We start from the raw sequence: 25251 nt of genomic DNA, 5'->3' as shown, positions 1-25251 counted from the left end.
ATTTTAAATGGACCTGACCACCTTGATTTTAATTTTCCTGGAAAAAATTTCAACCTTGAATTGAATAAGAGAACCAAATCTCCTTCTTTAAAGTCCTTTTTCTTGATATGCTTATCATGCCATTTTTTTGTTCTTTCTTTATAGATCCTAGCATTTTCATAAGCATCAAGTCTCAATTCTTCTAACTCATCAAGTTGCAAAAGTCTTTTGTGTCCAGCAGCTTGTAAATCAAAATTGATTGCTCTTATGGCCCAATAAGCTTTATGTTCTAACTCTACGGGCAAATGGCATGATTTCCCAAAAACTAACCTATAAGGTGTAGTTCCTATGGGGGTTTTAAATGCTGTTCTATATGCCCAAAGAGTGTCATCTAATTTAAGGGACCAATCTTTTCTGGACTTATTGACAGTTTTCTCCAAGATTTGCTTGATTTCTCTATTTGTGATTTCTACTTGGCCATTTGTTTGAGGGTGATATGGTGTGGCAATCCTATGCTTTACCCCATATTTTCTCATCAATTTTTCAAATTGGTGGTTGCAAAAATGGCTACCACCATCACTGATTATGGCACGTGGGGCACCAAATCTGGTTAAAACAAATTTTTTCAGAAATTTCACCACAACTTTTGCATCATTGGTAGGTGTAGCAATAGCTTCTACCCATTTAGATACATAGTCCACCCCTACCAAGATATATTTATTCCCATAAGAAGATGGAAATGGCCCCATGAAATCAATTCCCCACACATCAAATAATTCAACTTCTAATATGGACTGTTGGGGCATCTCATCTCTTTTGGAAATGTTGCCTACCCTTTGGCACCTATCACACTTGCTTACAAAGTCTCTCACATGTTTAAACATATTAGGCCAATAGAAACCTGATGTCAAGACTTTTTCAACAGTTTTTGAGACACTAAAATGACCACCATATTCAGAGGAATGACAATGGTAAATAACATCATGTATTTCTTCCTCTGGTATACATCTTCTAATTATTCCATCATTGCATCTCCCAAACAAAAGAGGTTCTTCCCAAGAATAAAATTTAACATCATGCAAGAATCTTTTCTTTTGCTGCCAAGATAAATCAGGTGGCAAGACACCACAAGACAAGAAATTCACAATATCAGCAAACCATGGAAGTGCAGAATTCAACACATACAATTGCTCATTCATGAAAAACTCATCAATTGGCACAATTTCATCATCTTTATTTTCAGTTTTCATCCTAGAAAGGTGATCAGCCACCACATTCTCAACACCCTTTTTATCTCTTATTTCCAAATCAAATTCTTGAAGTAACAATATCCATCTAATCAACCTAGATTTAGCTTCTTTCTTGCTCATTAAATACTTTATTCTTTGCATGATCAGTGAAAACAATTACCTTTGAGTTGACCAAATAAGAACGAAATTTATTGAGTGCAAATACTACCGCAAGGAACTCCTTTTCAGTTGTGGCGTAATTGACTTGAGCTTCATCAAGGGTTCGGCTTGCATAGTAAATGGCATAAGGTTTTCTATCTTTTCGCTGGCCAAGGACAGCTCCAACAGCAAACTCGCTTGCATCACACATGATTTCGAATGGCAAAGTCCAATCCGGGGGTTGCATGATAGGAGCTGTTGTTAATGCCGTCTTTAACCTGCAAAAAGCAACCATACAATCTTGATTAAAATCAAATTTAACATCATGATTCAAAAGATTTGTTAAGGGTTTAGCAAGTTTAGAAAAATCTTGAATAAATTGCCGGTAAAACCCAGCATGTCCAAGGAAACTCCGCACTCCTTTGACAGTGGTTGGAGGGGGCATTTTTTCAATAATTTCTATTTTGGCTCTATCCACTTCAATTCCCCTTTTTGAGATTAAATGCCCTAAAACGATTCCCTCTTGGACCATAAAGTGGCATTTCTCCCAATTCAACACCAAATCATTATCAGCACATCTCTGCAAGATTTTAGACAAATTAGTCAAGTATGAATCAAAATTAGTGCCATATACTGAAAAATCATCCATGAAGACTTCCATAATTTCTTCAATAAAATCAGAAAAAATAGCCATCATGCACCTTTGAAATGTGCCAGGCGCATTACACAATCCGAATGGCATCCTTCGATAGGCAAAGGTGCCATAGGGACAGGTAAAGGTAGTTTTCTCTTGGTCATCAGGATGTATTGGAATTTGAAAGAAACCAGAATATCCATCTAAGTAACAAAAGAAAGAATGCTTGGCTAATCTCTCTAACATTTGATCCATAAAAGGAAGGGGAAAATGGTCTTTTCTTGTGGCATTGTTCAACTTCCTATAGTCTATGCACATTCTCCAACCTAACTTGATTCTAGTGGGTATCAATTCATTATTTTCATTTTTAACAACTGTCACCCCACCTTTCTTTGGTACAACATGCACAGGACTAACCCACTCACTGTCAGAAATAGGGTAAATAATTCCAGCAGCTAGTAATTTTAGGATTTCCTTTTTCACAACATCCTTCATTGTAGGATTCAATCTTCTTTGGTGTTCAATGGAAGGTTTACTATTTGGCTCAAGGAAAATCCTATGCATACAAACTGTTGGACTAATTCCCTTTATATCATCAATTGCATAACCCAAAACTCTTCTATATTCTCTCAAAACTCTCAACAATTTGTCAATCTCAATATTAGTCAATGATGCATTAATTATAACAGGATATGTTTCATTGGGTCCAAGAAAAGCATACCTGAGGTTGGAAGGAAGAGGTTTAAGATCTACCTTTGGGGCATCCTCTACCTTTAATGATGGTGGTTTGATCTCCAGATTTTGTACTCCTTCAAGTTGAAAAATTGTGGCTTCAGGATGTGGTGGAGAGCTTTCCAAGTATTGCGCAAAAATAGCCATGTTGTGATTATCATCATCAATGCTCCCACCATGGACTAAGCAATTTTCAAGTGGGTCTTGTGGATAGCTTTTTCTGAAATGCTCTTGAACAATCTCATCAATAATGTCTACCCGCAAACAAGACTCAACTTCTTCATGTTTCCTTTTCATGGCTGGATTGATGTTGAATATCATTTGATCATCTCCCACTCTAAGTGTCAATTGCTCACCCTTTACATCAATTAATGCACCAGCTGTTGCCAAAAAGGGTCTTCCCAATAAGATAGGAACTTTTGTGTCTTCTTCCATATCCAAAATGACAAAGTCTACCGGAATGTAAAATTTCCCAACCTTGATAGGCACATTTTCAAGAATGCCTTCCGGATACTTAATTGAACGGTCAGCCAATGATAGATACATGTTTGTGGGCTTCAATTCTCCCATATTCAACTTCTCATATATTGAAAGAGGCATTAGGCTGACGCTAGCTCCAAGGTCACATAAAGCATTTGCCACACAATTATCACCAATATGACAAGGGATGGAAAACACACCCGGATCTTTGAGTTTGGGAGGTAACTTTTTCTGAATTATAGCACTGCATTGCTCTCCCAAGTTGATGGTGTCATAATCTTCTAGCCTTCTCTTGTTGGAAAGAATTTCCTTCAAAAACTTGGCATAACTTGGCATTTGGGATAGTGCCTCAGTGAATGGCACATTGATATACAATTTTTTTAGCACTTCAAGGAATTTGCCAAATTGTTTGTCTAGCTTATGCTTGATGAATCTTTGAGGGTAGGGAAGGGTGGGTTTGTAAGGTTCAGGTGGGATGTATGATTTCTCTCCTTCATCTTGCTCACTTTTGCTTTCTTCTTCTTTTTCATTTTTCTTGCTCTCAACTGAATTTTCTTCTTTTGTGCTCTCTTTTTCTTCTCTCTTGTTTTCACTCTCTTGACCAACTTTTTTACCACTTCTCAAGGTCACCAACTTACATTGTTCATGAGGGTTTTGTGGTTGGCTAGGTAGTTTCCCATAGGAATTGCTTCCTGATGAGCTTGCTTGTTGCGCCAATTGAGTCTCCAACATGCGGTTGTGGACTTGTAATTGATCCATGGTTTGTCTCATGTGTTGCATTTCTTCCTCCAATTTGCTATTCATCTTGCTTTGTTCAGCAAAAAATTTCTCCATCATGTTCTCCAAAGATGGCTTCGGTTCATGGGATGGAAGGGATTCTTGTGCTCTTGCTTGATATCCAGGTGGTGGCTGCCTTGTGGGCTGAAATTGAGGCTGAAATTGAGGCCTATTTTGCTGCATAAACTGCTGGTTATGAGCATAATTTGAGCTTTGTCCTTGTTGAACAAAAGTTGCTTGTGGTCTCCATGTTGAGTTGTTCACATTAGAATAAGCATTTCCCATAGGTTTCTGTTGATAACCTCCTGCATAAGCAGCTTGTTCTTGCAAATAATCATCACCATAAGAAGAGTAATTAACTCCACAACTTTGAGTTCCATCTGTGAAGGCAACTTGTTGCATAGTTGTAGGAGTTGAGTTTGTTGCCTTTGTGCAAAAATCACTAAGAAGCTAAGTCAACTGATCAAATCTTGCATTCATGTAGCTAACTGAGTCTAGTTCATAGATCCCAGCTTTCTTTGGCTCAAGTGCTTTAGGATTTCCCCATAAATGGGTATTATGAGCAATCTTCTCTAATAGATCATAGCATTCTTCACTTGTCATTCTCATGAAATCTCCTCCTGCTTGTGAATCAATTGTGTTTCTTATGGCTGGAGTAACTCTGGTGTAGAAATTCTGAACAATCATCCATTTCGGTATTTCATGATGAGGACATTGCCTTTCAAGCTCCTTAAATCTCATCCAAGATTCATACAAAGTTTCATCATCTCTTGGTTTAAAAGCTACCATCAAATTCCTCAAATGAGTAGTTTTCCCAGGTGGGAAAAATTGAGATAGAAAAGCTTGAGATAGCTGCTCCCAAGTAGCTATAATAGCTTGTGGGAGTGAGTCATACCACTCCAATGCTGAATCTCGAAGAGAAAATGGAAATAAGGTGAGCCGAATAACTTCATCTGAAACTCCAGGTTGTCTTTGTGTACCACATATCATCAAAAATTTCTTCAAATGAGAATGAGGATTTTCAAGTGGGCTACCTCCAAATTGTGAATTCTGAACCATTTGAATAAGACCAGTTTTTAATTCAAATTGATTAGCTCCAATAGTAGGTCTGTTATCTCTCACATCAGTACATCTAGGAAAAGCATAATCTAACATGGATCTTCTTTGAGGATCATTTTGATTAACAACTACATTTTGCCCGTTTTGCTCATTTCCTCCATTATTTCCACCAATAGCTCTATTTTGATTCTCCATATTTTCTATTGTCTCCTCTTGCTCAAATATTTGTTGTTCTTCTTTTTCTGCTTCTTTTCTTCTTTTGTATTCCTTTTTGTTGGCTCGACAGAATTTTTCAATTTCTGGGTTGAACAACAATTCAGTATCACTTGTGCTTTTCGATCGTCTCATAAACAAGAAAAGTACCTGAAAAACACAAGGAACAATAGTGAAAATAAAATAAAATAAAAATTCTAATTAGCTTAAAACAATTAAAATCCAACTTAAAAACAAACAATTCCCCGGCAACGGCGCCAAAAACTTGATACTGTGTGTCCGCAAGTGCACGGGTCACAGTAGTATAGTTTTAAAAAAATGATATCGATCCCACAGGGAATTGTGCTTAAATTGGAAATAAAAGTATAAGCTAATTAGAATGACAAAAATTAAAAGATATTAAAAATAAAATCTAAAAATTAAAATTAAGACAAAAATTAAAGATGTAAAATGAAATTTGGAATTAAAATTGGTATTTGAGGAATTAAAACTAGATCAATCAATTAACTAAAATTAATTAAACTAGATTACCAAAAATTAATTTGGAATTTCTATTTATGAAATTAAGAAGAATTAAATCTAAAAAAAATAAAGTAATTCTAGATATTGGATTTAAATTGGAATTAAATTTAAATTGGATTTAAATTGAAATTGCTATTTATGAGGTTTGGAGAATTTATATCTAATTTCAATGAAAAATAAATTGATTCTAGAGATTGGATTTTCAATATTGTTTGCATGTGATTTTTCCCTAATTTAGCCAAACACATGAGAATTGCAATTTTGAGGGAAATCAATTCTTAAATTTTTGAAACCTTTTTCAAGCATCTCAAAATTGGTTTTCATTAAATCAAACCCTGTTTTCACGGTATTTCAAATCTAACAAAAACCCAATTAATGCTCTAATTGATTTTTGGAAAGTTCACCTTAATCTTCTTAGCTTATTTCTAACGCCAAGAAAATAAAGTTTATTGCAAGATTATCTATCCCCAATATTCACTTTTCAGTCCATCTATTAAGGATTAAAACTTAACTCAATGAGGGCCCATTCATCAAGCAAGGAAATAAGCACACAAGCAATAAATCAAAATATAACAATCTTCATTTAAATGGCTAAATCAGTTCAAAACCACAAAACAAATCAATATTTACAAACCCATCTCTAGAATCTCAATCAACTACTCACAAATCATTGTTTAAAAATAAACCCAAATGAAGAAATGAAGAAATAATGGAAATGTAAGCTTAAAGGGGTAGAAAAACCCAGCAGATTTGCAGCAGGATCTCTCGCAGAAAAGTGCGTAAACGTGATCCTTGTCACTTGGAAGAAGATGCAGAAGATGCTCCTCCCTTTCCTCTTTCTATCTTTCTAAAATGCCTTCCTTGCTCTCTATGGAAAGAAAGTGATAAAGGGCACTTTATATAGGCAAGGGACTGTTCTAGAATGGGTAAAAGGGGAAGGATCCAGAAAGTGAGGTAAAAGGTCGAGTAACGGAAATGCCACGTCAAAAATTTTCCAAGAAAACGACATAAGCCGAGTCGGTTGTGTCGCTGGTTGTGTCGCTCTGGCGTGAATATTCGACGATCGACACAACTCGCGACATGAGCTAATTCGGTTGTCTTTGCAGTTGTGTCGCTCTCGGCCATTTTTTTTTTTTTTTTTTTTTTTTCAACTTCAAAATTTTTGCAATTCGATTTTAATCTCCTCCAAATGGCTACTCTGATCAAAATACATCAAATTTCTCCAGATTTAACCTACAAAACAAATAAATTCCAAAAATTAAACTAAGAAATGTGAAAATTGTAAAATTGACTAAATATATACTAATATCTAAAATAATAGCTATGAATAAGGGTAAATTATGTGCAAAAATTACTCCTAAATGATGATCTAAAATGCATGCATCAAATTCCCCCATACTCAAACTCTTGCTTGTCCTCAAGCAAAAATTTCATTAAAACTCATTTGGAAGGGAATAGAATCAGTCTTTGAAAACTCAAAAATTCACTAATCCAAACTACCAACTTACCTCTAGCCACCAACATTCCAAATTCCCACCAAAGAAAAGCACAAAAATGAAGCAAGCACTCTCAACTATTACAGAATAGCTAAGAATTAACCAATCAACCCAAGCAACAAATACCAACCAACTACAAGAGTCAATTGTGCCAAAACAAACCTAAATGAAATAGATAGCCAATGTGTCTCAAATAGATGGTGAGTAATGTATGGAAGATTATATTGCCAAACCCATATGCAAGCATAAAAGATCTAACTCTACTAATGTAACAAGCATTTTTCAAAGAATCATTAGGTCTTTTTTTAAGGGTTGTAATGGGGTCTAATAGGGTAAAATTGTGGTTAACAAAGAAAGGGAATAAGGTAAACAAAATATGAGAATAATATTAACCATGAAACTCAAAGTGCATCCATTTTTTTTTTTTTTTTTTATAATACTAATTTTTTTATCAAGAGGAAAGAAATTCACAATGAATCTTAAGTGCTAACACAATAAAGGGACTACTTTTATAATATATATATTTTTTTATTTTGTATGTGTCCCTATTTCACGTCACACCCAAAATTACCTTTGGGATATTTTTGTGACTATTTATTATTTTTTTATCAACTTTTCACAATTACTCTAGCACTTTTCAAGATGTTTCAATCCTCCAAGTTTTTTTTTTTTTTTTTTTTTTTTTTTTTTTATGCACTTAATTGCTAAAATATTATTCTCATAATAGGTGGTAGTGTTTAGGTTTAATGGCTAGGTAAATGATTTGGGTTCCAAAGAAATTAGGGATTTAAGGTTCAAGGGGGTTTGCAAGGGTTAAAATGAAATTAAGGTAGGTTAAGGCTAAATGCGAGGTTTAAAATATGAAGAAATGCCTAAATCATATTCTTATCAAATGCAAGTTAAAAATTTCGCTTTGAAAGATCTAAGATGCTTGTTCTAGGAATGGTGAGACGACAATGACCATTTTCTTTCTTAAAGGCTTATCCAGACACTCAAAACTCAAAATAACTAATCAGAATCTGCATACCTAGATGAATGTATTAATTTTCAGCTATTAAGTAAGAGAAAGAATAATGCTTAAGACTTTGTACCCAGCTGGAACTTTCATTCCACTAACCATCTAAAGGCAAGTTGGATTGCTTGAATAAGTGGCTTATGGAATCCAAAGACTGGTTTAAAAATCCAAAAATTTTAAATGAATGAATGAAATGCATGAGTGTATATGTCAAGTCAACCTGTATGCAACTAAGTATGCATAACTAAGTATATATGAAGCTATATGCAGTGTATATATGTGAATATGTACAAGTATGAAGTAATGAATGAGTATGTCACTATATGCAAATGAAAAAGGAAAAATAATTTTTGCAAGGAAAAATAATTTTTGCAAAAAATTTACCCTCTCCCCCATACTCAGAATGAACATTGTCCTCAATGTTAAAAATGTGCAAGGAATGGGATAATTTGGCTATATGTGCATAGAGAAATTATTACCCTGTTGCATAAGCGATAGCACAACTTGTGTTGAAAGTGACACAAGCTGAGATAAGAAGTGTTACCTCATTGAAGTGCAGCCAATTTAATTAGGTAAAATTTGGACAGCTGCTGCACTCATTGCAAAAGAAACAGTGCAATGGAATCCATTAAATCGATTAATCTCAAAAATTTGGAATAGGGAAGTTAAGCGCAGATAATATAATTATCAAGTGTGAATTCGAAGTAGCACATAAAAGCAAGTGAGCAATGTACTAGAAACATAAAAGAAAAATGTATTTTATGAGGAACTAAAAAAAACTGGATAAGTAAAGGGTTCAAGTAAAATAAAAAAAAACAACACAAGCAAAATATTAACTAAACAAGTTCAAAATACTAATTAATTAAGCAACGAAATTAAAGACATGAAATGTTTTTTTTTTTTTTTTTTTTTTTTTTTTTTTTTTTTATGCTCATTTGCTTGCAATGCATTGCATCCCATCTGCACAAGGAAATTAGAACAATGTTAAACTCTGAATAAGGAGTATAGAAAAACTTAAAACAAATATATATATGAAAGAAATAAAGAATCAATGAAAAATTATGAGTTATGCCCAAAAATGCTAAGTTTAGGTCTTTAGCTTGACCATACTCACTCAAAATGTTATGGAGAATGAGAGAGATAGCAAGTTGCTATCTTCTCAATTGGCTCACCAACTAAATAGTGCCTCAACCTTTGCCCATTTACCTTGAAATTACCCGATTTTTCACCAAAGATTTCCACAGCACCATGAGGTAAAACTTTCAAAATTTTAAATGGACCTGACCACCTTGATTTTAATTTTCCTGGAAAAAATTTCAACCTTGAATTGAATAAGAGAACCAAATCTCCTTCTTTAAAGTCCTTTTTCTTGATATGCTTATCATGCCATTTTTTAGTTCTTTCTTTATAGATCCTAGCATTTTCATAAGCATCAAGTCTCAATTCTTCTAACTCATCAAGTTGCAAAAGTCTTTTGTGTCCAGCAGCTTGTAAATCAAAATTGATTGCTCTTATGGCCCAATAAGCTTTATGTTCTAACTCTACGGGCAAATGGCATGATTTCCCAAAAACTAACCTATAAGGTGTAGTTCCTATGGGGTTTTAAAGGCTGTTCTTTATGCCCAAAGAGTGTCATCTAATTTAAGGGACTAATCTTTTCTAGACTTATTGTGATTTTCTCCAAGATTTGCTTGATTTCTCTATTTGTGATTTCTACTTGGCCATTTGTTTGAGGGTGATATGGTGTGGCAATCCTATGCTTTACCCCATATTTTCTCATCAATTTTTCAAATTGGTGGTTGCAAAAATGGCTACCACCATCACTAATTATGGCACGTGGGGCACCAAATCTGGTTAAAACAAATTTTTCGTAAATTTCACCACAACTTTTGCATCATTGGTAGGTGTAGCAATAGCTTCTACCCATTTAGATACATAGTCCACCCCTACCAAGATATATTTATTCCCATAAGAAGATGGAAATGGCCCCATGAAATCAATTCCCATACATCAAATAATTCAACTTCTAATATGGACTGGGGCATCTCATCTCTTTTGGAAATGTTGCCTACCCTTTGGCACCTATCACACTTGCTTACAAAGTCTCTCACATGTTTAAACATATTAGGCCAATAGAAACCTGATGTCAAGACTTTTTCAACAGTTTTTGAGACACTAAAATGACCACCATATTCAGAGGAATGACAATGGTAAATAACATCATGTATTTCTTCCTCTGGTATACATCTTCTAATTATTCCATCATTGCATCTCCCAAACAAAAGAGGTTCTTCCCAAGAATAAAATTTAACATCATGCAAGAATCTTTTCTTTTGCTGCCAAGATAAATCAGGTGGCAAGACACCACAAGACAAGAAATTCACAATATCAGCAAACCATGGAAGTGCAGAATTCAACACATACAACTGCTCATTCATGAAAAACTCATCAATTGGCACAATTTCATCATCTTTATTTTCAGTTTTCATCCTAGAAAGGTGATCAGCCACCACATTCTCAACACCCTTTTTATCTCTTATTTCCAAATCAAATTCTTGAAGTAACAATATCCATCTAATCAACCTAGATTTAGCTTCTTTCTTGCTCATTAAATACTTTATTGCTGCATGATCAGTGAAAACAATTACCTTTGAGTTGACCAAATAAGAACGAAATTTATTGAGTGCAAATACTACCGCAAGGAACTCCTTTTCAGTTGTGGCGTAATTGACTTGAGCTTCATCAAGGGTTCGGCTTGCATAGTAAATGGCATAAGGTTTTCTATCTTTTCGCTGGCCAAGGATACTCAACAAAGAAACTCGCTTGCATCACACATGATTTCGAATGGCAAAGTCCAACTGGGGTTGCATGATAGGAGTTGTTAATGCCGTCTTTAACCTGCAAAAAGCAACCATACAATCTTGATTAAAATCAAATTTAACATCATGATTCAAAAGATTTGTTAAGGGTTTAGCAAGTTTAGAAAAATCTTGAATAAATTGCCGGTAAAACCCAGCATGTCCAAGGAAACTCCGCACTCCTTTGACAGTGGTTGGAGGGGGCATTTTTTCAATAATTTCTATTTTGGCTCTATCCACTTCAATTCCCCTTTTTGAGATTAAATGCCCTAAAACGATTCCCTCTTGGACCATAAAGTGGCATTTCTCCCAATTCAACACCAAATCATTATCAGCACATCTCTGCAAGATTTTAGACAAATTAGTCAAGTATGAATCAAAATTAGTGCCATATACTGAAAAATCATCCATGAAGACTTCCATAATTTCTTCAATAAAATCAGAAAAAATAGCCATCATGCACCTTTGAAATGTGCCAGGCGCATTACACAATCCGAATGGCATCCTTCGATAGGCAAAGGTGCCATAGGGACAGGTAAAGGTAGTTTTCTCTTGGTCATCAGGATGTATTGGAATTTGAAAGAAACCAGAATATCCATCTAAGTAACAAAAGAAAGAATGCTTGGCTAATCTCTCTAACATTTGATCCATAAAAGGAAGGGGAAAATGGTCTTTTCTTGTGGCATTGTTCAACTTCCTATAGTCTATGCACATTCTCCAACCTGTAACAGTTCTAGTGGGTATCAATTCATTATTTTCATTTTTAACAACTGTCACCCCACCTTTCTTTGGTACAACATGCACAGGACTAACCCACTCACTGTCAGAAATAGGGTAAATAATTCCAAAGAGCTAGTAATTTTAGGATTTCCTTTTTCACAACATCCTTCATTGTAGGATTCAATCTTCTTTGGTGTTCAATGGAAGGTTTACTATTTGGCTCAAGGAAAATCCTATGCATACAAACTGTTGGACTAATTCCCTTTATATCATCAATTGCATAACCCAAAACTCTTCTATATTCTCTCAAAACTCTCAACAATTTGTCAATCTCAATATTAGTCAATGATGCATTAATTATAACAGGATATGTTTCATTGGGTCCAAGAAAAGCATACCTGAGGTTGGAAGGAAGAGGTTTAAGATCTACCTTTGGGGCATCCTCTACCTTTAATGATGGTGGTTTGATCTCCAGATTTTGTACTCCTTCAAGTTGAAAAATTGAGGCTTGTGGATGTGGTGGAGAGCTTTCCAAGTATTGCGCAAAAATAGCCATGTTGTGATTATCATCATCAATGCTCCCACCATGGACTAAGCAATTTTCAAGTGGGTCTTGTGGATAGCTTTTTCTGAAATGCTCTTGAACAATCTCATCAATAATGTCTACCCGCAAACAAGACTCAACTTCTTCATGTTTCCTTTTCATGGCTGGATTGATGTTGAATATCATTTGATCATCTCCCACTCTAAGTGTCAATTGCTCACCCTTTACATCAATTAATGCACCAGCTGTTGCCAAAAAGGGTCTTCCCAATAAGATAGGAACTTTTGTGTCTTCTTCCATATCCAAAATGACAAAGTCTACCGGAATGTAAAATTTCCCAACCTTGATAGGCACATTTTCAAGAATGCCTTCCGGATACTTAATTGAACGGTCAGCCAATGATAGATACATGTTTGTGGGCTTCAATTCTCCCATATTCAACTTCTCATATATTGAAAGAGGCATTAGGCTGACGCTAGCTCCAAGGTCACATAAAGCATTTGCCACACAATTATCACCAATATGACAAGGGATGGAAAACACACCCGGATCTTTGAGTTTGGGAGGTAACTTTTTCTGAATTATAGCACTGCATTGCTCTCCCAAGTTGATGGTGTCATAATCTTCTAGCCTTCTCTTGTTGGAAAGAATTTCCTTCAAAAACTTGGCATAACTTGGCATTTGGGATAGTGCCTCAGTGAATGGCACATTGATATACAATTTTTTTAGCACTTCAAGGAATTTGCCAAATTGTTTGTCTAGCTTATGCTTGATGAATCTTTGAGGGTAGGGAAGGGTGGGTTTGTAAGGTTCAGGTGGGATGTATGATTTCTCTCCTTCATCTTGCTCACTTTTGCTTTCTTCTTCTTTTTCATTTTTCTTGCTCTCAACTAAATTTTCTTCTTTTGTGCTCTCTTTTTCTTCTCTCTTGTTTTCACTCTCTTGACCAACTTTCTTACCACTTCTCAAGGTCACCAACTTACATTGTTCATGAGGGTTTTGTGGTTGGCTAGGTAGTTTCCCATAGGAATTGCTTCCTGATGAGCTTGCTTGTTGCGCCAATTGAGTCTCCAACATGCGGTTGTGGACTTGTAATTGATCCATGGTTTGTCTCATGTGTTGCATTTCTTCCTCCAATTTGCTATTCATCTTGCTTTGTTCAGCAAAAAATTTCTCCATCATGTTCTCCAAAGATGGCTTCGGTTCATGGGATGGAAGGGATTCTTGTGCTCTTGCTTGATATCCAGGTGGTGGCTGCCTTGTGGGCTGAAATTGAGGCTGAAATTGAGGCCTATTTTGCTGCATAAACTGCTGGTTATGAGCATAATTTGAGCTTTGTCCTTGTTGAACAAAAGTTGCTTGTGGTCTCCATGTTGAGTTGTTCACATTAGAATAAGCATTTCCCATAGGTTTCTGTTGATAACCTCCTGCATAAGCAGCTTGTTCTTGCAAATAATCATCACCATAAGAAGAGTAATTAACTCCACAACTTTGAGTTCCATCTGTGAAGGCAACTTGTTGCATAGTTGTAGGAGTTGAGTTTGTTGCCTTTGTGCAAAAATCACTAAGAAGCTAAGTCAACTGATCAAATCTTGCATTCATGTAGCTAACTGAGTCTAGTTCATAGATCCCAGCTTTCTTTGGCTCAAGTGCTTTAGGATTTCCCCATAAATGGGTATTATGAGCAATCTTCTCTAATAGATCATAGCATTCTTCACTTGTCATTCTCATGAAATCTCCTCCTGCTTGTGAATCAATTGTGTTTCTTATGGCTGGAGTAACTCTGGTGTAGAAATTCTGAACAATCATCCATTTCGGTATTTCATGATGAGGACATTGCCTTTCAAGCTCCTTAAATCTCATCCAAGATTCATACAAAGTTTCATCATCTCTTGGTTTAAAAGCTACCATCAAATTCCTCAAATGAGTAGTTTTCCCAGGTGGGAAAAATTGAGATAGAAAAGCTTGAGATAGTGCTCCCAAGTAGCTATAATAGCTTGTGGGAGTGAGTCATACCACTCCAATGTCAATCTCAAGAGAAAATGGAAATAAGGTGAGCCGAATAACTTCATCTAAACTCAGGTTGTCTTTGTGTACCACATATCATCAAAAATTTCTTCAAATGAGAATGAGGATTTTCAAGTGGGCTACCTCCAAATTGTGAATTTCAACCATTTGAATAAGACCGCTTTTTAATTCAAATTGATTAGCTCCAATAGTAGGTCTCATATCTCTCACATCTACACATCTAGGAAAAGCATAATCTAACATGGATCTTCTTTGAGGATCATTTTGATTAACAACTACATTTTGCCCGTTTTGCTCATTTCCTCCATTATTTCCACCAATAGCTCTATTTTGATTCTCCATATTTTCTATTGTCTCCTCTTGCTCAAATATTTGTTGTTCTTCTTTTTCTGCTTCTTTTATTCTTTTGTATTCCTTTTTGTTGGCTCGATGTAATTTTTCAATTTCTGGTTGAACAACAATTCCAAGATCACTTGTGCTTTTCGATCGTCTCATAAACAAGAAAAGTACCAAAAACACAAGGAACAATAGTGAAAATAAAATAAAATAAAAATACTAATTAGCTTAAAACAATTAAAATCAAACTTAAAAACAAACAATTCCTAAGAACGGCGCTAAAAACTTGATGCTGTGTGTCCGCAAGTGCACGGGTCACAGTAGTATAGTTTTAAAAATGATATCGATCCCATAGGGAATTGTGCTTAAATTGGAAATAAAAGTATAAGCTAATTAGAATGACAAAAATTAAAAGATATTAAAAATAAAATCTAAAAATTAAAATTAAGACAAAAATTAAAGATGTAAAATGAAATTTGGAATTAAAATTGGTATTTGAGGAATTAAAACTAGATCAATCAATTAACTAAAATTAATTAAACTAGATTACCAAAAATTAATTTGGAATTTCTATTTATGAAATTAAGAAGAATTAAATCTAAAAAAAATAAAGTAATTCTAGATATTGATTTAAATTGGAATTAAATTTAAATTGGATTTAAATTGAAATTGCTATTTATGAGGTTTGGAGAATTTATATCTAATTTCAATGAAAAATAAATTGATTCTAGAGATTGATTTTCAATATTGTTTGCATGTGATTTTTCCTAATTTAGCCAAACACATGAGAATTGCAATTTTGAGGGAAATCAATTCTTAAATTTTGAAACCTTTTCAAGCATCTCAAAATTGGTTTTCATTAAATCAAACCCTGCTTTCACGGTATTTCAAATCTAACAAAACCCAATTAATGCTCTAATTGATTTTTGAAAGTTCACCTTAATCTTCTTAGCTTATTTCTAACGCCAAGAAAATAAAGTTTATTGCAAGATTATCTATCCCCAATATTCACTTTTCAGTCCATCTATTAAGGATTAAAACTTAACTCAATGAGGGCCCATTCATCAAGCAAGGAAATAAGCACACAAGCAATAAATCAAAATATAACAATCTTCATTTAAATGGCTAAATCAGTTCAAAACCACAAAACAAATCAATATTTACAAACCCATCTCTAGAATCTCAATCAACTACTCACAAATCATTGTTTAAAAATAAACCCAAATGAAGAAATGAAGAAATAATGGAAATGTAAGCTTAAAGGTAGAAAAACTCAAGAGATTTGCAGCAGATCTCTCAGAAAAGTGCAGTAACGTGATCCTTGCTGCTGCTGGAAGAAGTTGCAGAAGATGCTCCTCCCTTTCCATATTTCTATCTTTCTAAAAATGCCGTCATTGCTCTCTATGGAAAGAAAGTTATAAAGGGCACTTTATATAGGCAAGGGACTGTTTCTAGAATGGGTAAAAGGGGAAGGATCCAGAGAAAGTGAGGTAAAAGGTCGAGTAACGGAAATGCCACGCCAAAAATTTTCCAAGAAAACGACATAAGCCGAGCCGGTTGTGTCGCTGGTTGTGTCGCCTCGGCGTGAATATTCGACGATCGACACAACCTCGCGACATGAGCTAATTCCAGCCGCAGTTGTGTCGCCTCGCCATTTTTTTTTTTTTTTTTCAACTTCAAAATTTTTGCAATTCGATTTTAATCTCCTCCAAATGGCTACTCTGATCAAAATACATCAAATTTCTCCAGATTTAACCTACAAAACAAATAAATTCCAAAAATTAAACTAAGAAATGTGAAAATTGTAAAATTGACTAAATATATACTAATATCTAAAATAATAGCTATGAATAAGGGTAAATTATGTGCAAAAATTACTCCTAAATGATGATCTAAAATGCATGCATCACCCGTATATTAAATAGGCGAGAGTCACATATTTGTGTCTTAAGCCCTTGATAGAGTCTAGTAAGTTTTTCCCATTCTAAATATGTTTAGTAGCCATAAGTATAACCATATTGATGGTATGACGAAATTTTTACCTAGACTTAGTCCATTATGGATCTAAGATACAAGATATATAATAAGACCCCCTTATTAAATATGTAAGTCCCACATATTTGAGTCTTGGTTCCATGATGAACTAGGTCTAGGAAAGAAAAATCCATATGGTATTTTGATTTCATGTGCTTGTGTAGTTTTCACTTATTGGCATTGCCCCTTATATAAAATTGATGTGCAAAGACATGAAACTGGTCACTTGATGATCTGCATGCATGGATTCTGGTCTCGTCTCATTAAATTAAGCAAAAGCAAGACTAAAGATCCATGTTGCCTATACTTTTTCCTTTTACAGAATTTATTTTAATATCTTTGAAATTTTTTTTTTCTAAACCCGAGTTATTATAAATTCAAGATATAAAACAGTAGCAACTCTCATATAACCTAACTAATCTTCAATGATTTTATATTTTTTTTAAAACTCAAATCTTTTTTTTTTCTTTCTAGAACACTGCTCAAAAGGATAATAACATTTAATTAAAATACAGAATAACAACACAACAACGTACGCTTAGAATTTTCGTAATGGATGCATCACGAAAAAATTATTATGGCATTAGGTAGGTCACCGGAGCTTAACAGTAGCGCATTGATATTATTTAATTGCAAGAGACACACAAAAGTCACAACATAGTCTACATTACGTAGAATTTCCCAACCTTCCTTGTATTCTTTGAAGTAATCTGGGATATCATGTTTGGAGTGTTCGCTGGTTTCAGGAATTTAGTGAACCATTTAGCTGAATGCTTGGGATATCTTGTCAGGTTGTCTTTGTAGTCTACATAATACAAACCAAACCTTGATGTATAACCGATATTCCATTCAAAGTTGTCTAAATATGACCATGCAAAATAACCTTTAATGGCAACCTTGTAATCCCTGCCAAAACAAGACATCGTTAGGAAAGTTAATTAAGAATTATCAAAAACCTCTATATTATTATCTTGGAGTTTGGACTCACTTGAGAGATCCCAATGCATTCCACATATGCTTTTGATAATACTCTATTCTGAATTCATCTTGAAGCGCTTTCTCAATGGGTTCACTTTCATTATTGAGATTATCAACCCCTAAATTAGCGTATGGAAAACTTAGAAATAAGATCAAAATATTACTATAATTAACTCGCCAGAACTCCTACATGAGAAAGGCATTAACAATTTACCATTTTCAGTTATGTAAATTACTGGATCGTTGTATCTATCTTTAGTGTAATTCAATAGATGTCTGATACCTTTCGGAAAAATGTAAAACCAAGGTGAATAAGCCTGCAAATTTTAGTTTATATGTTAGTGATACCATCCATAAATGTATAATTTTCTTTATGTTATATTTTCATCAATTAATTTTCTTGCACACTTACCTGTGGACCAATAAGATTACCATCATAATCATAAGCTGTGAAGTGAAGAAAGGCAAAAAAAAAAAAAAAAAAAAACCATGTTATCAATTAAGCATTTTTTAAGAAAGAAAAATCTATCCACACACACACACAATCACAAGCACACATATACTTTCCACCTCCAATGTATTATTATTATTATTATTTTTTTGTGAACTTACGAGTCTCATTAACGTGACTATCGGTTTTATATCTAATATGATTTGGATCAATGATAGCATTTGGTTTTGCATAATAAGAAGTATAGTATTGTAATCCAAGAAAATCATATGATCCTTTAAGCAATTGTTCTTCTTCATAAGTAAACTTGAGCAATCTATCTCCCACTAAATCCTTCACAGAGCTTGGATAATGACCATAGGTTAAAGGATCCATCCACCTAGAAAATATGAAAAAGTTGTTATTATTAATCAAAGGCTTGTGTACTTAATAAATCTCTAATTACTAGCTTAATTTGAGAGAAAGACTCACAATCCAAACATGAAATCAAGAGCTGTTTTGGCGGCATCTATATCAACTGCATTATTGGACAGAGGTTCATACCAAAAGGTAAAAAGTGTTATCCCGATCTTGCCACCTTGAGTTGTCTACACAATTAATATACTAAGAAACTCAAATCTACATCCATTATACTTGAGAAAGAAATAAATTAATTCAAGACACACACACACACAAACATACCTGGTAATTCTTTCTATATGCTTGTACAGCCGCAGCATGAGAAAGAAGTAGATGATGTGCAACTATGTAAGGTTCAGTGGATGAGTCTCCAGCTTGACATTGATAATTCACCCAAGGTGAGCATCGACCAGGGGCAAAAACTCCATCATCATAAGCGAATCCACTAAGAGCCCATGGTTCATTAAAGGTCATCCAATACTTCACTCGGTCACCAAATTTTTCAAAGAGAAGATCCGCATAATCACGATAATCATTCCTATATTTTATGCAATTGTTTAACAAGATGTTTTATAACTTAGATGAGAATATTATTATTCCAAGAAATTGATATAAAAAGTTTGAACCTTTAACATTTTGAAAATGTAATACGAAGTTAGTATACTTACACAATATTAGAGCTTAAAAAGCCACCATACTTGTCCTCTAGGGCTTGAGGAGTATCCCAATGAAAAATAGTAACAAAAGGCTTTAGACCTGAATTTTGCAACAAAAAAGTTAAGTGTTTGATATAATTTTCTAACTTCATTAAGGGATTCGCTAGAAGATAAAGTTACTTCATTCATTCAAAAATATGATTAAGGAATTAGGAGTAAGCTAGTTAAATAGTTGTAGTTGCTAAAATATTTGGTATTTTATGCTTTTAACATGGGCAATATAACCATTTAGTATTTATCATTTTGAACTAATTCTCTAAATATAAAAGGTATAAAATTTCTATTCACTATTTCAAATCATTTAAAAAGAAAGGAGATAATTATCACCATTATTTATAATTTCATTGATAACATTATTGTAAAATTGAATTCCTTCCTCATTCACCCCTTCTCTTCTCCTTCCACCTGAATATTCAAATTTTTAAAATTAAAAAGAGAGAGAGAGAGAGAGAGAGAGAGAGAGAGAGAGAGAAAAGAGAGAAAACTATCAATATATAATGTAGCAAAACTCATTTGAAGCAGCCAACGCATATTTAAAGATTCAATGTTTTAGAAACTACTTACTAGGTATAACTCTGGACCATGAAATGGATAATCTGAAAGCATCAAAACCCATATCCTTCACGTTTCTTATATCGTCCTGTAACATCAATTTCAAAAATCTTTTTTTTTTTTTTTTTTTTTTAAATTAGCTTTGATTGAACTAAAGTTCATTGTAAATCTCATTTAATTTTATTATTGATAATAAACAGGATATATTTTGGGAAGAAATAATATATAAGATAAAAAAAAAAGTTTGACTATTATACTTTGTAGCGATGATAGAAATCAACTGCAACATCTCCATTGCTACGATCCCTTATCCGCTCTGCAAGATTTCATAGAAATAATTATCATTTTGCACTTAGATAGAATCAAAAGACACATACACACAAAGATATATACCTGAAGTCTCATGGGTAAAGGTGTCCCAGACACTAGGTCCTCTGCCCGACTTGTTTGCTGCACCCTCAATCTGAATACCATAAACAAAAGTTAATGAAGAAACACTCACAATCCTTTTAGAGAAGTTGCGAGACCAAATGCTGCTATAATCCTAGAATATACAGGTTTATATACCTGGTAAGCAGAAGTGGCTGTCCCAAAAATAAAGTCTTCTGGAAAATAACTACGATTAAAATCTGCTGGAATTTCATCATCTTCATCAGCTATTGCTGGCTTAGTAAGAGCCAGCAAGCTTATGAGGAAGAAGAGCATCCCTAACAGCTGAAAGGAGTGTTTAGCAGCCATATTCATAATGATGGTATTATGATTTCAAGTGCTTGTGTGGGTTTTCACTTCTTGGCATTACCCCTTATATAGAGTTCATGCAAAGGCATGAAATTGGCTTTTGCCTATCCAAAAAAAAAAAAAAAAAAAGGCATGAAATTGGTCACGTGAAGATCTGCATGCATGGTTGCCGGTAACACGTAAGGGACTCATAAAAAAGGGAATAAAACTCTAATACATATCAACCCATATTAATTGAATCACATTCAAATATTTAAACCGAAGAAGAATTTTTAAATTTTCGGTGCCTTAAAACATCAAATCAAATCACTAAACAATAGAACAAAGTCAGATCATGCTAACTAACATACGTTTAAAGAGTATTGATCTTTTAAGTGCATCTAGATTATCCAATGTCTGTATCTTCAGCATCAAGAGGTGTTGAGTTTGAAGCAAAATCAATCCAAGAAAAAAAAAATGATATTATTAAGTAAAGGCACGGGAACATGTATATTTTATGTTGACGAGAGGTTTTGCAGGTACCGAAATGGAAAGAACCTTGTGAATGCTCAATTACCCTCTGCCGTACCCTTAGCTCTTATGTGTCATGTGAAAGATATTAAAGGGAATTGAAAGGCCACACCTCTTGCTACCATTCACATTTCTATCTACGATCAACTACTCCTGTCCTTAAACCCTCACCACATGTCTTTGTTGCAATGATTTCTTAGATATTGAGTCATCTCTTACATATTATTATTAATGATGAAATAATATCAATGATTTCTCAATGTTCATGACTCTAATAAAATCTATCTGCTTATATATATATATATATGTATATATTCATAATTTCAAGATTAATGAATATTTTGAGAAAATTAGTTTGGCATTTATTCGATTATTTTTTTTTATTATGAAATACTTTTTTCTAAGTTAACTGAATTGAGTTTAAAGGTATAAAGATATATAAATTAATTTGTATATCAAACTAATCAAAATTTAGAAAATCACGTTTTAAATAGAATTGATTATATTTTATACAGAACTCACAATAATTTTTAATAATATATTAATAATTAATTAGGTAAATATATTCAGACAAAAAGTTTACAGAAAAGAAAACATGATAGCAACATCATTGGTATTTCGCCAAATAATCCTTTTCTCATTTTAATTTCATGACTAGTGAGAATCTTTATATATAGAGCCACTGAGTGTATACACTCAGTTAATCATCAATTGTTATTTTAAATAAAATCATGATGGGTCTCATATAAAAATATATATATGTGACTTTTTATTAGTTGATATTTATACATTTTGGTAAAGGTAAGAAGCTGACGTCGAGTGTGAATGAGAGAGCAGGTACAGCCGAAAGTGGAAATGTCACAGACAACTACTTCTCTCTTTGTACAGTTGTCCATGTGAGATGCCTTAGCTTTTCCTTTTTCAGTATCGGTAGAATCATATATGCAACATGTGTATGTAATTAAGGGCTGCTCCTCTTGTTTCCCATTGGGGAAATTCTTTCTCTAGATTCAATTAACACTATAAATATACTATGCGTCAAAAAAAAAAAAAAAAAACAAAAACATTCAATAAATGTAGTGACAAAAATAAACACTAATTTTGAACAAATTAACTTGCTAAAAATTAAATGAAATTGTTAATTGAAAAATATAATAAATATATAATATTGCGTATTACTAATGAGATTATGACAAGAAAGTCACTAGAATTTTAACTTGATGAAAAAAATAATGACAAAACTGTGTTAAAACTTTCCTTTTATGTTTTTATCCAATAATTTGAATTCCAAAAATAGAAGTTGGTAATTATCAATTTACTTGGAGAAAAATGGTAAAATATAATCGATAGAGAATAAGATGACAAGAGGGGATGATAGGTTGGAGGCATTTTTTTTCACAAGAGAGTTTTTGTTTAGTATCAATGTAATGCTCAGTCCATTACCCCAAGATTATAAGAGCCCATGAAACAAAGTGAGGAAGCCCATATCTTAGTGCCTTCGAGAAATCTCAAGACTGATAATAATAATAACAATAATAATAATAATGAAGAATAGCATGTTTCCCGTCCCTTTTGTGAGCAGAAAAAGAAGAATAGCATTCCACCATCTCCCTCCCTTCATTTACATCTATTTTTACATAATCAACCATAAACCCATTCAAGCTTTAATTAAACACTTATCTCCAACAAAAACCCTAACTCAAAACTGATGCATGCATTTTATATCATCATATAGGTATAATTTTTGCACCTAATTTATCCTTGTTCATAGCTATTACTATAGATATTAGCATATATTTAGTCAATTTTGTCTTTTTACACTTCTTAGTTTAATTTTTGAAATTTATTTGTTTTGTAGGTTAAATTTAGAGAATTTTGGTATATTTTGATCAGAGCAGCTATTTGGAAGAAATTAGAGTTGAATTGCAAAATTTTGAAGTTGAGTTAAGGAAATCGAAAGTTGCACAACCTATGACACAGCTTATGTCACAGGTTGTGTCGCTGTCAGATATGAAGTTTTTTCTCGGGCAGAAGGTTTCACAACCTGCGACACAAGGCGTGACACAAACCAATTTAGCTTGTGTCGTTTTAATGAAAATGGCTGACGTGGCACTTTCGTCCTTCTGATTTAATACATTACTTTCTTTAGAATCTTCTACCTTTTTACCCATTATAGGGCAGACTTCTGAACCACATAAAAACTTCTTTTTCTCTTTCTTTCCATAAGGAGAAAAAGAGGGAGATTTTGCAAGAGAGAGAGAGAGGAAGAGGAGCTCGTGAAATCGTTTTGCAGCAGCAGTAGAGGACATTTTTTGCAACACTCCAGCAGCAGATTCTTCATCATTTCACTGGGTTTTTCTGTTTCTTAGCTTAGATTTTTATTATTTCTTCATTTCTATATTTGGGTTTGTGTTGAAACCATGATTTATGAGTAGATCTTTGAGATTCTAGAGATGGGTTTGTAAATATTGCTTTGTATTGTGATTTTTGAACTGATTTATTCATTTAAATGAGATTTACTGCATTTTGATGATTTGCTTGTGAGCTTGTTGCCTTGCTTGATGAATGGGCTCTCATTAAGTTATGTTTTAATTCTTGACAGATGGACTGAAAAGTGAATGTTTGGGATAGATAATCTTGCAATAAACTTAGTTTCCTTATTGTTAGAGATAAGCTAAGAGGATTAAGGGGACTTTTAAAAATTAATTAGAGCTTTAATTGAGTTTTTGTCAGGTTTGAAATATCATAAAAACAGGGTTTGATTTGATGAATACCAACTTTGAAATGCTTGAAAAAAGTTTCAAATAACTAAGAATTGATTTCCCTCAAAATTGCAATTCTCATGTATTTGGCTGAATTGGAGATAAACCACATGCAAACAATATTGAAAATCTTATCTCTAGAATCGCTTTAATTTTTATTGAATTTAGATTTAATTCCTCCCAATTTCATAATTAGCAATTTCAATTTAAATTTTGATAATCTAGTTTAATTAATTTAGTTAATTGTTTGATTTAGCTTAAATTCCTCAAATACCAATTTAAAATTTAAAATTTCATTTTTTTTAATATATTTAAATTGTACCATTCTAATTAGTTTATCTTTTTATTTCCAAATTAAGCACATTTACCTGTGGGAATGATATTATTTTTAAAACTATACTACTGTGACCCGTGCACTTGCGGAAGCTATTTCACAGCTAACACATCAAGTTTTTGGCGTCATTACCGAGGAATTGTTTGTTTTTAAGTTGAATTTTAATTGTTTTAAGCTGATTAGAATTTTTATTTTCTTTTATTTTCACTGCTATTCCTTGTGTTTTTCAGGTACTTTTCTTGTTTATGAGACGATCGAAAAGCACAAGTGATACTCAATTGTGTTAGATATATTCAAATGCAACAATATAATATCAGATATATTCAAATACCGTTTTATGTGGATCTTGTACTTAGTCTCATACTTGTAATCAATCTCTGTACTTAGTCTTATACTTGTAATCAATCTCTCTTGTTGTACACTATAAATATGTTAATTATTCATTAATAAAATGCAACAGCAATTATTCCTCCCAATCTCAAACTCTCACATGGTATCAGAGCATTAGACTCCTTAAGAAAATATGTCTTCCCCTCCCTTTGAAACCTCTATCACTCCATCATCTTCCGCTACTCCTCTTACTCCAACAATGGCCACTCATCCTCTTCCACCAATTTCCTCTACTCACTCTTTTGTCGTAAAACTCACTCCCAAAAATTATTTAGCCTGGAAGACACAATTTATTCCCCTTTTAAACTATCAAAACCTCCATGGATTCATTAATGGATCTTTTCCTGCTCCATCAGTCACTGTACCATCTTCAACCGACCCTTCCATACAACAACCTAATCCAGAATTTGAAAATTGGTTTCGCAAAGACCAGATGCTTCTTTTGTGGTTACTCTCTTCTCTCACAGAGGAGATTTATCCATATATTATTGGCCCTACTTCTTCCAAAGCTGTATGGGATGCTCTTGCTAATGCCTTCAGAGCAGTTTCACAAAACTGACAGCTACAACTGCATATTGAATTGCAGGAATTAAATAAACATGATCT

General features: G+C 33.6%; 1 protein-coding gene and 2 non-coding genes across 3 annotated transcripts in view; 2 read left to right on the top strand and 1 right to left on the bottom strand.

Annotated features, from left to right (window-relative positions):
* The window catches only part of LOC110649132 (beta-glucosidase 13-like), a 31338-nt gene extending 10656 nt beyond the window's left edge, over positions 1-20682 (bottom strand). Inside the window, exons 1-7 of the mRNA XM_058150890.1 lie at positions 20479-20682; positions 20305-20374; positions 20169-20227; positions 19924-19999; positions 19687-19764; positions 19312-19399; positions 18926-19181 (exon numbers count right to left, since the gene is read on the bottom strand). Of these exons, the coding sequence (XP_058006873.1) occupies positions 18926-19181; positions 19312-19399; positions 19687-19764; positions 19924-19999; positions 20169-20227; positions 20305-20374; positions 20479-20655 (804 nt within the window). The 5' untranslated portion in view covers positions 20656-20682. The remainder of the gene's footprint in view (positions 1-18925; positions 19182-19311; positions 19400-19686; positions 19765-19923; positions 20000-20168; positions 20228-20304; positions 20375-20478) is intronic.
* Positions 4688-4794, top strand: LOC131182648 (small nucleolar RNA R71). The gene has a single exon (XR_009150910.1). It is a non-coding gene; the product is annotated as a small nucleolar RNA R71 (small nucleolar RNA).
* Positions 14237-14343, top strand: LOC131182647 (small nucleolar RNA R71). The gene has a single exon (XR_009150909.1). It is a non-coding gene; the product is annotated as a small nucleolar RNA R71 (small nucleolar RNA).
* Positions 20683-25251: the final 4569 nt, after the last annotated feature.

Source organism: Hevea brasiliensis, chromosome 8, assembly GCF_030052815.1.
Source record: "Hevea brasiliensis isolate MT/VB/25A 57/8 chromosome 8, ASM3005281v1, whole genome shotgun sequence".
NCBI classification, from domain to species: Eukaryota; Viridiplantae; Streptophyta; class Magnoliopsida; order Malpighiales; family Euphorbiaceae; genus Hevea; species Hevea brasiliensis.
This window is presented reverse-complemented; position numbering and strand designations above follow the sequence as displayed.